We start from the raw sequence: 15,503 nt of genomic DNA on the forward strand, positions 1-15,503 counted from the left end.
TCCAAATTAAAATATTCAATTTAGCCATGGTCGAGTTTGTCTAAATGCGTAGAGAACATACCAGTGCAGCCAGGCTGAGTACAGAGGCGCTGATCCAGGCGGGCCCAGACGGTCAATCCCAGGAGTTCAGAGGAGGAACAATTACACACATATAAGACAACAGTACATAAAACACAGAAAAATACCACCCCAGTTACAACCCCCCCTCCTTCTACTCTAAACCCTAACCCACCCGTCCTATTATAAACCCTCCTATACCCACTCTCCAATCCCCTCCCTATCCCCCATCCACTACGGATGGTCATCTTCCTATCATTTCCCACTGGAGTCATGGATCCAATAAGACGCTCTCCACTCCGACCCCCCTCTAGATAAACCCCTGATTAAACCCCCACTAGTCCAATAAACACAAATAAAAATAAAAATTTAATTCAATAAAGATATCGGTCGAAAACCACCGTGAGCCTTGGCCCTAACATGAGACAACTATAATGGAAAAAATAGCCATTATTATATAATAACTCAACATCAACCCTGTAACCATCTACTTCAGAGTCTGCGTATTAATGTCGCAATGTTATAGCATAAATGGATAAAGGAAAATTCAAAACAAAATTAAATTAAAGCATACCAGCAGATAGTCTAAGGCAGGATCGGATCACAGGTAAATTGCGCAAACAGATGTCATTTAAACATCGACAATAAGAAAGGGAAAAAAGGGGGTTATGGTCAAAGTGCACGCATGTAACAGCCCCTCTGATCAGGCACAACGGCTGGAATGACATAACCTATGTAAGAATAGAATTAAACACCTTCATTAACCCGGGGATAGTAATAAGCTATACCTGACACAACCGGTTATCATATATTGTATATATATAGTCAACCGACCTTCTACTACTGGAGCCCAAAGCTCAAAACAGCCTGGATATAAAAATAAAAGCATACAAGAAGTTAGTTAAGGACCCGATCACCGTTGAATTGTGCAAACCGATGTCACTTAAACAGCAACAACAACCAAAATACGTAAACATTAACGGGTCTCGAATGTCTCTGCGCAGGCGATAGACACAGCCTGCTAGCTAGCCCGATGCTAGCGCGTAAGCTAGTGATGAATCCGGCTAGCACGTTAGAATCTGTTATGTGCATTGTTCAGCTAGATCGCTAGCTTTCATAGAGGCGGATAGTACGACCATGAGGTCAGCATTAGCAAGTAACAGAAGTCATTGGGAAGCCCCGCTAGTTTGGATGGGCAGTGGACAGTTAGCATGTCTGGGCATGACAGCAAGCATTTGTGAGTAGTCGGCCCTATCAATGTATTCAGGCCCACATCGCCAAGTCACTCACCCGACATAGATATCAAGCTACAGTCTCGGCTATCCCCTCGAGATATTCCTTCGCTTTAGCCAACGACCAAAATGAACGCCGATCATCGTCCTTACCCAGCACAGATAATTTCGCGGGAGCGAATAGCGTGGGCCTCAGGCCTAGTTTCCATAGCCTGGACATGACCACTTTGTATTCGCCTCTCTGTGCTTGAACCTCCGGCGTAAAGTCTTCGAAAATGGCCACTTTGTGATCGCCAAGACTTAGTTTACCCCTTCTGGCACGGGCCGACCGCATGATGAGTTCCCTCTGCTGAAGCCTGTTCAGCTTGACAATGATGGGCCTCGGCTCTTTGTTCACTCCAGGACTGGTCCTGCCCGCTCTGTAGGCCGACTCACATACGGGAGGGGTGGGGAGGACATCTTTCCCCAGTATTTCCTGCAGCAATTCCGGCATGGTCTCCGAGAGATGGCCTCCCTCGTTGCCCTCCGGTACACCAACAATCCTGATGTTGTAGCGTCTCTCCCGGGACTGCATTTCCACAATTACCGACTGTAGTTTGGCAACTTCAGCCTGCCTAGCCAGCAGGGAGGTCTCCAGACCCGCTATACTCTCGCCTTGTAGTGAGGCCTCTGTCGTTAGCGTGGCTAGTTCGTTAGCATTAGCCGAGGAGACAACGTGCAGCGACTCCATCTAGTCTCTCAACGGGTCTACCGCCAACCTAATTTCCTCTGACATCTCTCGATGAAGGTTATCAAAAAATTCCGCCTGCACTTTTCTTTGTGTTTCAGCGAAGCGTGTCTCAAAGTCTGCATGGAGTTTGGTCATGACCGAGAGTACAGCTTCGCTTATCTCATTGATACCGGGCGACGGCGCGGTCAGGCCCGGTGGCAGTTTGCTGGCTGGGGCGCTCATGGATCTGGTCTCCACCACCGACATCGCAGAAAGTTGAAAAAAGTCGACGACAGTAGTTGAAACTCGACGACTCAACAAGCAGACAAATAACAAATAAAAATAAAATAAAGACTAATGGGGAGAAAAGTATATTTCGCACGATAGAAGGGAGCTCACGTGAAACACGTCTACTCCATGATCGCCTAGCTCCGCCCTCCTACCCCGAGTCTGGCTATGTTTCTAAGGTGGAAGTATGAGGTTTTGCACAGGTGCTTAATGTGGGAGTCAAATGTCAGGTGGGGGTCCATTTTTATGCCCAGGTTCGTTATTACAGGTGAGAGGGGGAGGTTCTGGCTGGAAAAGGTGATGCTGGTTATTGGGGATGATTTGGTTTTGTGTGGGATGCCGATTAAAATGGCTTCCGTTTTGGCGCTGTTTAGTTGTAGGAAATTGTGACTCATCCACACCTTTATCTCCTCAAGGCAGGTGGTCAGTGTGGATGAAGGTGATGATGGTGGTGACGGTAGGGGGGCAGAGGGAAGTGGGGCAGTCCTGAGGTAGAGTTGGGTGTCATCAGCGTAGCAGTGGAAGCACTAGCTAAAGATGGTTTCAAAGTGACAACAATGACATTCTAAAATAATATATATTATTTCATGTTGCAATGTTGGCTAACGCAGTAGTTGACGGAAAATACATTTGGGTCCAAACTGTTCCCTAGCAACAGAATTCCAGTGAAACAGTCTATAGATAGCTATCGTTTGTATAAAGACACCACAAGCTATACTGTAGATGCTATTGTTTGTGTAAAGACATCACAAGCTATACTGTAGATGCTATTGTTTGTATAAAGACATCACAAGCTATACTGTAGATGCTATTGTTTGTATAAAGGCAATGGCATCACAAGCTATACTGTAGATGCCATTGTTTGTATAAAGGCATCACAAGCTATACTATAGATGCCATTGTTTGTATAAAGACATCACAAGCTATAGATGCTACTGTTTGTATAAAGACATCACAAGCTGTAGATGCTACTGTTTGTATAAAGACATCACAAGCTATATACTGTAGATGCTACCGTTTGTATAAAGACATCAAAAGCTATATAGATGCTACTGTTTGTATAAAGACATAACGAGCTGTAGATGCTACTGTTTGTATAAAGACATCAAAAGCTATATAGATGCTACTGTTTGTATAAAGACATAACAAGCTGTAGATGCTACTGTTTGTATAAAGACATCACAAGCTATATAGATGCTACTGTTTGTATAAAGACATAACAAGCTGTAGATGCTACTGTTTGTATAAAGACATCACAAGCTATATAGATGCTACTGTTTGTATAAAGACATCACAAGCTGTAGATGCTACTGTTTGTATAAAGACATCACAAGCTATATACTGTAGATGCTACCGTTTGTATAAAGACATCAAAAGCTATATAGATGCTACTGTTTGTATAAAGACATAACGAGCTGTAGATGCTACTGTTTGTATAAAGACATCAAAAGCTATATAGATGCTACTGTTTGTATAAAGACATAACAAGCTGTAGATGCTACTGTTTGTATAAAGACATCACAAGCTATATAGATGCTACTGTTTGTATAAAGACATAACAAGCTGTAGATGCTACTGTTTGTATAAAGACATCACAAGCTATATAGATGCTACTGTTTGTATAAAGACATAACAAGCTGTAGATGCTACTGTTTGTATAAAGACATCAAAAGCAATATAGATGCTACTGTTTGTATAAAGACATAACAAGCTGTAGATGCTACTGTTTGTATAAAGACATCACAAGCTATATACTGTAGATGCTACTGTTTGTATAAAGACATCACAAGCTATATACTGTAGATGCTACCGTTTGTATAAAGACATCAAAAGCTATATAGATGCTACTGTTTGTATAAAGACATCACACGCTATATAGATGCTACTGTTTGTATAAAGACATCAAAAGCTATATAGATGCTACTGTTTGTATAAAGACATCACACGCTATATAGATGCTACCGTTTGTATAAAGACATCACAAGCTATAGATGCTACTGTTTGTATAAAGACTAGTGCTGTCAATCGATTCAAATATTTAACTCGATGCAGCCATTTAACACAAAAGGATGACCCTCATGCATTGCAAATTTGCATCAAATTCAAAACAGAGTGATGCACAAAATAACTTAAAAGAAAATAATAATTTAAAACAATGAATAAAGTGCATGAAATAATAGGGGAAAGAAAACGTTGGGAACTTGTTACATTCACCCACACAAGGGCTGATTAATCACACACCCCCCTCTCTCCCAGCTCTCTCTCTCTTGACCCTTCCTCATCTCTCACCCCCCTCTCTCTCTATATCTCACACACACACACTTCCGAAACAAACATAGTATCAATGAGAGCATCAATAATACACCCGAGTGAAGTCTAGTAAAACAATTAATTAAAATAAAATAAAATTCTTAAAAGTTAGTGAGTTAAAAATAGTGGCGTTAATAGAATCGGGCGATAACGCGTTAATACCGTGTTAACTTTGACAGCCTTAATAAAGACATCACAAGCTATAGATGCTACCGTTTGTATAAAGTCATCACACGTGATATAGGTGCTACCATTTGTATAAAGACATCACAAGCTATATAGATGCTACCGTTTGTATAAAGACATCTCAACAAGCTATAGATGCTGCCATTTCTATAGATATCAATAGCTATAGATGCTACCATTTCTATAGACATGTTCTAAAAATAGTACTTTTCTTTTTGAACATTAAATATCTTTGGAATAAAATCACTACAGTACCTATAGCTGTTTCTATAAAGACATCAGTTGTGTCTGTGTTTGTGCGTGTTCATGTCTGTGTGTGTGCGTGTTCATATCTGTGTGTGTGCGTGTTCATGTCTGCGTGAGTGTGTTACCGGGATTCCTGAGGCTCCAGGAGGCCAGTCGACCGAACACGTCGAAGAAGTCATAGATGTGCTGCTTCCCGGCCTGGGGGATCATGGGGAGCAGGGTGATCAGAACCAGAACACCCGTTATCAGAACCACCACGTCACTGTCGGTCTAGAACACAAAAACACATCAGAACCATCACGTCACTGTCGGTCTAGAACACAGAACACAACAGAACCACCACGTCAGTGACGTCACTGTCGGTCTACAACACAGAACACATCAGAACCACCACGTCACTGTCGGTCTAGAACACAGAACACATCAGAACCACCACGTCACTGTCGGTCTAGAACACAGAACACAACAGAACCACCACGTCAGTGACGTCACTGTCGGTCTACAACACAGAACACATCAGAACCACCACGTCACTGTCGGTCTAGAACACAGAACAACAGAACCACCACATCACTGTCGGTCTAGAACACATCAGAACCACCACGTCACTGTCAGTCTAGAACACAGAACACAACAGAACAGGGCGGCTGGGTGGCGTAGCGGAGATTGCGCTCGTCACCAATGCAAGAGACTCCGGTATCGAATCCCAGTCTCAGCATTGCCTTCGACTTGGGCCGGCCATCGTACTGGCTCATTTGGCAGAGCCAGCGGGTGGAAGTCGATGGGTGGGGATTGGACGTTGTGGACAGCGACTCCTACAGGTCGGTTGGGTGACGCCTGCACAGCAGAGACAGGAAGTATCGGGGGCAGCGTGAGCCTCCCACGCATTACTCCTCGCCACTGAGAGTCCGCGCTGTCTGGTGAAAAGATGAGACAGGCTGGCTCTTTGTGTACTAGAACACAGAACACAACAGAACCACCATGTTACTGTCCAAATAGAACACAGAACACAACAGAACCACCACCCTTGCACAGCCACAAACATGTATACATGTCTCCAGGAATAAAACATGAGGCCAAATGGCAAAATGCACACGGAATAAGGCCATGTACAATTGTGAGAAATACAAGACTTGTATACGGGACCTGCTCACAAAACCACATGTTCACACAAACCACCTGCTCACTAGGGCTGAGCTCAAATGTCTGAATCTTAATTAATGAGTTCGAACCTCCGCTTTTTCTTCTTTTTTAAACATTTAAAATGTCTAGTTTTTTATTCATTTATTTATTTTTTACACAAAAAATATATATCAGAATGTGATATATATCAGAATATCACACTACTATGCTGTGTTTACAATAATTTGATGCACGAACACAGACACAACAGTCTAGTCGAGATGAGATGGGGTCACCGTCATACATTGTCTTTTTTGCATGATTGATTAATTTCCTGATAGAGAGACTCACTCACCCGTCTTATTTCATAATACAACGTTTCCGAATGGACGTTTGGAATAAACCAAGTGTATGCAGTGATGGTGAACTTTCCCAGCGGAACACAAGTTACTTAACGTTACACAGGTATGTTATGCATGTTAATTTAGCAGTCGGCCTACAAAGATTTTGTTTCAACAAATGTATTCACAAAATGGATTCCCACCCTCTAATACTGCCAATTGTATTAGTGTGAACGGCCAGCCAAGCTGGTGACAACGCCGGGAGCTGGATTCGAACAGGCGAACCCAGCGTCTCCAGCGTTGGTGACGAACGCAATCTCCGCTACGCGCAATTATACTTTTAAAGTCGGGACTAGATCTTTCCTCGCGAACGGATACTTAGGTCATCGCGTAGTTATATTTGATGTAAGTGATGAGAGTTCTGTCATGTGTTTTGTGCTCAACCAATAGCAGTCGCTTTGTTGCCAGGTTACAGACGACAACAAATGTGTGTCTAGCATGGCATCCACGGAGTACAAAAAACACCTTCTAAAGTTCGCAAAAAGGTTTCTAAACAATGTTATGCATCTCATGTCCGTTCAGAAAGAAAGTATACAAGATTTTACACAGACACGGTGGGATACATATAGAAACTGCGTCGAACGGTGGCTTAACTTGCCAGGCGAGAATTGTACCATTGCGGAGACATTGTTTAGAGATCGAGTTTGCCAATGTTCCTGGAGATGCTGGTTCACACGCTACTTGCTATAGGCGTTTTTATCTAGGGATGCACCGATCCGATATTGATATTGGATATCGGCCCCGATATCACTAAAATAGCTGGATCGGTTATCAGTAAAAAATATATATATATCGGATTTATTTTTTATTTTTTAGCTGCCACGCAATATAAGCATCATTAGCGGCTGACGCCATCACTGTAAACGGTGGGAGTCGCTCACCTTGTTTGCAGGGCTATAACTATTTAAATATTATAGCTATATATGCAATAGTATGGCCCATTCGACATCTGGTATCTATCGTTCAAAATGTGGGAAAGTAATATTTTTTACATTCATACATTGTCGTTTTATACAATGGTGAATATAAGTATAGTTTTAGAGTGGTCTAGGATAATACCTATAACGCTAGTAATAGGCCGGGATGCATATTATACTTAATCCATTGGCATTTTGTCCCTATACACGCTACAATAAAAAATTCAAATGCATATGATCTGTATATATTATGTTCCATCATGCATGCAGGAAATGGGGGGGGGGGGGGTCGTTTATGATTAATTGATTGTCAATAACGGCATTCGTTAGTACAACAGCATACGTTGATCAGATCGATTGCAATGATAGAAATGGACAATCAAGCTGGAATTAACGTTAGATTGCTCTTGCCAATGAGACTGCAGAAAGAATATTCCAATTATTTGATTGCCATCTGCTAGATCGTATTTCCGTTTGGCCAACACTATAAGCTCCAAAAGCATAAAGATTCTTGCGTCTCGAAGGCGATTCAATAACAATTCAGTACATTTATATCCATGTGTTAATTTGTTATTTAGTTTCACTAAGTTAGGAAAGTAATGTTTTAAGTCAATCCTAATGTTGCCTTGCACAAAATAATGATCGCAATCTCTTCCACACAGTGAGGCATACAGTTTATTAATTGAACAATGGGTATAATCATTCAGCTGACTCTTTTATCCAAAGCGACTTACAAGTTCTGTACGACAAGTCATCAGGAAGGGCACAACTCTATGAGCTGAGTAACAATGTTCATCAAAGTGTTGAGTGCTACAGTGTAGGTTAGTATATTAGGACAAGTGTATGACAGTAAGGTTAGTTAGGGTTAGATAAATATATTTTTTTATTTCAGATAATGGTATGGGTATCGGATCGTTACTCGGTATCGGCCGATACCCAAAGCTAGGTATCGGTAGGTATCGGTATCGGGACTGAAAGTCGGATCGGTGCATCCCTAGTTTTATCGACAAAAAGCACTTGGATACAGCTGAGAAACGGGCCACAACATGTTCTGCAGCTCAAGATGTGGATGTAAGTGAAACAAGTGAAAGTCCTCTGAAAACTTCGATCCAGGACAGGCCTACCAGCTTTTTCCAGCCCTGTACTTCCAGCCCTGTACTTCCAAGTATGTGACTGTGAAAGGCAAACGCAAGAGGGACCATCCATCACTGGCAGAAACCTTGTCTGCAGGTATGAAAAATAAGCCTAGCTACACTAATATGAAAAATACACTATTCGATGCGGTGCTGAGAGTTTAGATTGTGTTTTTATAGTTTACATAACTAAAATTCTAGTTTTCTTCAGATACTGTATGCCATCTAGTTTTATTGTTTTACAGTGATGTTTATGTAGCTCTGCTCTGTAGAGATATTGATCTTACCATTGTGGGCAGGGACATCAGCTTGTACATAGCACATGGAAAGCTGTCACTGTGTGACTAACAAATGGTTCAGAAACTCTGTGCTGTTGATGATCCAACATGTGACCACAAGGAATGTGACACCAGGGTGTTTATACACGCACAACATGCTGCACAGATCTATCAAACTGTAGTTATCAAGAGCCCTGATACAGATGTGGCAGTGATTGCTGCAAGTCTGCAGGCAGAACTGCCATGTAGATTGTATTTTTTCATAGGAGTTGGCAACAGAACAAGGATCATTGACATAGCTACGGTGTCATCAGCCCTTGGCACCAATGTGTGTTCAGCACTTATCCATACAGTACCTTCTCAGGTTACGACTCTACAAGTGCCTTTCATGGCAAGGGCAAGAGGAAAAAACTTTCTGTTGCTTGTGAGAAAAAGCAGTACCTGACTGCATTTACAGAAGTGGGTAGCAGTTTTACCCTAGACCAGTCTTTGATGGTCTTAGCAAATATGTGTGCCACCTGTATGGCCAGCCATAGCTAAGAATGTGAATGATGCAAGATACAAAGCATTCTGCATGGCATCATCGGCTTTGCCACAACTCTCTATGCCCCAGACTCTATGCCCCCGACAAGTGACGCCTTGTACCAACAATGCAAAAAAAAAATAACCAAGCAGCTATAATGAGACATTCATTGAAAGCTGTAATTTGTGCCCCTTCACACGTTGGAAATGGGTGGCACGTCGAGGATGGGGAGTTAACAGTGACCTGGATGACTACAAATCCGGCCCCTGATAGTGTGTTGAAGGTAGTCCACTGCGGTTACAAACAAGGCAATGTGAGACAGGAAGATGTTCCTGTGTGTCTATGTACAGATCTATGTCAATGCCAAAACTGTGCAAATGTTTCTAAGGAAACTGAGGATAGGGCTACATACATGGGATGATGACTCAGATGATAGTGATGAGGATGATTAACATCAGTGTTGCCTGGGAAGTGTGGTGGTGGATGAGGCTGTGGACTGGGGTTGGGATGTATAGGGTGAGGGGATTCGGGTTATACAGTAGGTAGGTATAGTGTGATTTGTTTGTAAATTTATACCTGCCTTCTATTTTGTTTTTAAATGGAAAATAAAAAAGGTTAACACTTTGATTGCCATGGGTTAAATTCATGATATACCATAGATTGCCAGCTCTATTTGTCTATGGAGAAGTATATATATACAATAATATATATTAATGACATGAAATCGGCATGCGATTGCAACCTGTTCCTGTTTGCTGACGACTCGGCACTCCTGGTCTCAGACAGGGATAAGTCTAAAGTGGAAAGTGTCCTGAGCAGTGAAATGAAAAAAATCTGCTCCTGGCTCAGTGACAATAAATTGTCTCTACATCTGGGAAAAACAGAGGCCATACTCTTTGGGTCAAACGCCAACCTAAAGAAATCCCAGGGTTTTAAAATTAGTAGGTGAAAACATTATTGAGGATAAAGAGGAGGTCACCTACCTGGGCTTTATTTTAAATAACAAACTTTCTAACGAAAAAATGGCACAAAAAGTTATTACTAAGGTCAATCAAAAAACCAAATTTTTATTTAGAATATCCTCGTTCATAAATAAAAACGCTCTGAGGACCCTAGCTGGAGCCCTCATCCAATGTCACTTTGACTATGCTTGCACTTCATGGTACAGCAACATATCAAAACAAATGAAGACAAAGCTCCAGACCTCCCAAAACAAACTAGTGAGACTCCTGCACAACCTTCACTTTAGGACTCACCTAACGCCAGCCCAATTTAGCAGGCTGGGATGGCTTAGGGTTGAAGAAAGGGTACACCAGCTTAAAATGCTACTGGTTTTTAAAGTACTAAAAGAAACGGTCCCCAAGTACCTAGTAAATTATTTTAATAAAGTAGGAGATGTCCACAAACACGCCACAAGAGGAAGCCCCACGGACCTGGTCCCGCCGAGAGTCAGGACATGCATGGGGAAAGATGCATTTTTTTTTACTCGGCTACGGTAATGTGGAATGCCCTGCCAACATTTATAAAACTCCTGAACTCCCCTCTCGGATTTAAATCCGCCCTAAAAACATGGCTCAGCAGCAACTCAAATTGGTCTTAAAATGTTTTTTTTATCTCTTTTATCATAACTTGGCTTTTATTTCTTTTATCATGAGTTGCTTTTAAGGGTTTGCGGATTTTCTTTTAACATTAGTTAACTGTATGAGTTGTCAGGTTAGGTGTTTTTATAAAAAAAATTAGAATGTGTCCTGTAAGTGTACATGTCCATTTGTGTTTCTGTGCCTTTTTATGTTCCATGTATGGACCACAATGGAAACAAGCCTTGGCTTTATTGTGTTTTATCCATTTTTGACCTGCGTTATTGACACTGTTATTGTCTTGTCTTTTAAAATGTTTTTTTTGTCATACGATTTGTGTCAAAATAAAGTATTCAATCAATCAATCAAACCCCTTCTTTGCATGGCTATAACTTTTTAAATTATATTGCTACATTGCCATTATTAGGGCCCATTCAAAGTCCTATATGTATTGTTCATTGTGTAGCAATGTTAAACTTTTTCATTCACATATTCATAGTAAAGTATGGTCTAATGTATAAGTATGTTTTCATCTCTTTCTGCAGCTTTCTCCAGAACGTGATCTATAGCCCCAAATGCATTATATTGATGATGAAATACAGTTTGATGGCAATCGGGGCGATATAAAAAATTTCAATTGGACGTACTTCTAGAAGTTTCAAGTTCAAGTTTCTTTAATAGTTGTCATACAGAAGTACAGAATACTTTCATACAAAATGCTTCTTACTGTTACGCTCCAGAGACTGTGCTAGACAAGATAGTATCAAATAACATAGTATAGCATGTAGTTTAGAAGAAGAAAATGAGGTCACAGTGTTCGGTATAGACATATGTACAATGTTCTGAGTTACCATATAATATACAATACTATGCAGTGTACTAATGTACAGTACTATATAGTGCAAAGCAGAAATGGGATGAGGTACAATTTAGGTACAATTTACAGTAAGGTGTACGAGTTGTAGTGCAATCCTTAATCAATAAATATAAAGTGTGGGGAGTGGGTGCTACAGTGTGTTTGTTTAAAGTGGGTGTGTGCTATAAAGTGTGTGGAGTGGGTGCTACAGTGTGTTTGTTTAAAGTGAGTGTGTGCGTGTGGATGTGTGTGCTATGTGCGTTTGGTGGTTGTTGTTGTGTAGGGGAGGATCTATGGTGGTTGTTGTTGTGTAGTGTTCATTCATTGTTCGTTTAGCAGCCTGATGGCCTGGGGATAGAAGCTTCTTCTGAGTCTTTCTGTGCTCGCCTTGAGACTCCGGTATCGCTTGCCTGACCGCAGCAGTTCAAAGAGGCAGTTGTTCGGGTGACTGGAGTCTTTAATGATTCTCTTAGCCTTGCCCTTGCAACGCTTGTTGTAAATGTTCTGGAGGGTGGGGAGCCCCCCTCCAATTGTGCGTTCGGCTGAACGTGTCACTCTTTGTAGTCTGCTTCGGTCTTGTGCAGTGCTATTCCCAAACCAGGAGGTGATGTTGCCGGTCAAGATGCTCTCTATTGTACATGAGTAGAAGTTCTTAAGGATCTTCTGACTGACTTGGAACTTCCTTAGGCGCCTGAGGAAGTAGAGGCGTTGTCGTGCCTTCTTCACAACACTGTCAATGTGTGTGGTCCATGTCAAGTCCTCGGATATGTAGGCTCCGAGGTACTTAAAGCTGTTGACTCTCTCAACCGGTGCCCCGTCGATGCTGAGGGGGCTGTAGTCCTTGACCCCCGACCTCCTGAAGTCCACAATCATCTCCTTTGTTTTGCTGACGTTCAGGGAGAGGCTGTTTTCCTGGCACCATCCCGCCAGGACCTTGACCTCTTCCAGGTAGGCCCTCTCGTCGTTGGCAGAGATCAGGCCCACCACCACTGTGTCGTCAGCAAATTTGATGATTGTATTGCTACTCCGCTGAGCCACACAGTCGTGTGTGTACAGGGAGTAGAGGAGGGGACTCAGAACACAGCCCTGGGGGGCCCCTATGTTGAGGGTGATGGATGAGGAGGTGCAGTTGCCTGCTCTCACCACCTGGGGTCTGCCAGTCAGGAAGTCCAAGACCCACTGGCAGAGGTCATAGTTCAAGCCCAGGTCCCTGAGCTTGGCTATGAGTATGGAGGGGACTATGGTATTGAATGCCGAGCTGTAGTCGATGAATAGCATTCTCACATAGTTCCCCTGCCTCTTGTCCAGGTGTGATGCTGCTGTGTGCAGCACATGGGCTATGGCGTCCTCCGTGGACCTGTTGGGGCGGTATGCAAATTGCAGGGGGTCCATGTTGATGGGGAGGGAGGAGCAGATGTAGCCCTTTACTAGCTTCTCAAAGCACTTCATGGCTATGGAGGTGAGAGCTACAGGGCGGTAGTCGTTGAGGCAAGCAGCAGGCCTGTACAGTGCGACATATATCTCGCACGTGCTACAGCAACAGCGGTCTGTGCGATGGATGGATTTACTTCAGTAGCACTGGTGCGATAGGGATTCGGTTCATATAGATACTCTTATTTTGAAAATCCTGTAGCGGGTCTCATTTCTGCCCACGCGCAGCTCCAGCTAGGCTCCGAAAGCTAGCAACGTTCAGGTGCATATGATAATCTTATTTTGAAAAAACTCTTGTGACAACTCGACGAGTCATATCCGCCCTATCCGTGCGCCTTCTGCAAGCAGAGCAGCGTGTTGGTCGGTTGCTGCGTTAACACAGCAGTGCGCCTACACGTCCCGAAATAAGTCCGTGGTGTTTTTTTCTTCTCGCAACGGGTCAAATGCATCTACATGCTTTGCACCGTCGCCATTCCTTTATGCGCACATCGCCCGAAATTAACGTTTATGTACCATTACAATCACTACAACGTTAGCAAGCTAACAAGCTAATCCTGATCACAGGCAGAGCCAGCAGACACAGTGTGGAAAGGGAAATGGGGGGGCACTCTCTCCCCTTCCCTGTGTGTGTGTGCGTGCGTGCGTTTGGAAAGATGATGAAGTCACTAGTCAGGACAGGAGTATATTATAGTAAACTGAGGATGGACAGATAATGTTGATATTCAAATAAACAAGTTTCGAGAGGAGTGGAAGTTTGAAGACAGACTAGACTACAATATGATGCGGGGGTGGTGAGTTGAAACAGTGTGTGTGAATGAATGAATGAGAACTTTATTTAACAGATTGCAGAATGGGTACAGTACAGTATGGCTCAATACACACAATTGTTAAGGGGATGCAGACCTGAGAAAGACGTTTGTCTTGTTTACATCAGGGTCCCCCATTGTGTGTGTGTGTGTGTGTCCCAACCGACCCCACTTCTATGTTTCAATAAATTATTTGCATTTAAAACTATTAACGCTGACTCATTCCTTCAGTCCACTCAAAATTATGCTAATATTCCTTATGTTGTTTATGATATTAATTGAAAATAGCATATGAGTATCATAGTAATAATAACACATGGCGATATACTAAATGACAGCCAAACATGGCACTGCAACTAAATAACACAAATACAATAGGCACATTTGTGACTGTTACAAATATAACAAGTTTTATACTTGTGCTACAAGATTTTGGCCTGTGCTACAAAACTATCAACCTCTGTAGCACCAGTGCTATGTGCAAAAAAAGTTAACGTACAGCCCTGAAGCAGGCTTGGATTTTTTGGGTACAGGGATAATAGTGGACTTCTTCAGGCAGGTGGGGATGACAGCCTGTTCTAAGGACAGGTTGAAGATGTCAGTGAATACTGGGGCCAGTTGGTCGGCACAGACTTTTAGGACGCGGCCGGGGATGCCGTCCGGACCTGCTGCCTTCCTGATATTCACTTTTTTTAAAGGTCCGCCTCACCTCATGCTCTGTTACCCTGAACACTGCGCCTCCATCAGCAGCCGACCCCCCCCCCATTGCCGTGGCTTGTGAGCTGGTGTTGTTATTACCAGCATCAAACCTCGCATAGAAGGTATTGAGGTCATTTGCTAAGGAGATGTCACTGTTCAGTTTGAGGGAGGCGCCTTTGTAGTCTGTCATCGTTTTGAGCCCCTGCCACATAGCTCTAGAGTCAGCTTGTTCAAACTGGAGTTCAATTTTATCCCTGTAGCGCCGTTTGGCCTCTGACACTGTCCTCCTTACGTTGTATCGCGCCACCTTGTGGTCATTCATGTTGCCTGCCACTAGGCCGTCGTTGTATGCTTTGGTGCGCTCTCTCAGAGCTTCACGGACGGATTTGTCTACCCAGGGTTTTTGATTTGGGTAAACTCTCATTTTGGTAGTGGGGATTGTTTCTTCCACCATAGTACAAACATAGTTCAGCACTGTTTCCGTGTAGACATTAATGTTATCTGTGTCGCGGAACACATTCCAGTCTTTGCAGTGAAACGCAGACCGGAGCGTCTCCTCTGACGTCAAATCCCATTTCTGCACCTCTCGCGAGACTACAGGAGTACTTTTGATTCTCTGTTTGTACATTGGTGAAAGAAAGATTGACGCGTGATCTGATTTACCAAAGCCACTATCAGAATGAGCCTTGTAGCCACCTTTAAATTGCGTGTAACAGTGATCTAGGATGTTAC

At 42.8% G+C, this 15,503-nt stretch overlaps 1 protein-coding gene across 3 annotated transcripts in view; it reads right to left on the reverse strand.

Moving 5' to 3' along the window:
- The window catches only part of tsc1a (TSC complex subunit 1a), a 155,655-nt gene that overhangs the window by 122,330 nt on the left and 17,822 nt on the right, over positions 1 to 15,503 (reverse strand). For all 3 annotated transcript variants that reach the window (XM_084307339.1, XM_084307340.1, XM_084307338.1), the window contains exon 6: positions 5,154 to 5,298. In XM_084307339.1, the coding sequence (XP_084163465.1) occupies positions 5,154 to 5,298 (145 nt within the window). The remainder of the gene's footprint in view (positions 1 to 5,153; positions 5,299 to 15,503) is intronic.

This window comes from Notolepis coatsorum (assembly GCF_963971535.1).
Source record: "Notolepis coatsorum genome assembly, chromosome: 2".
Lineage (NCBI taxonomy): Eukaryota > Metazoa > Chordata > Actinopteri > Aulopiformes > Paralepididae > Notolepis > Notolepis coatsorum.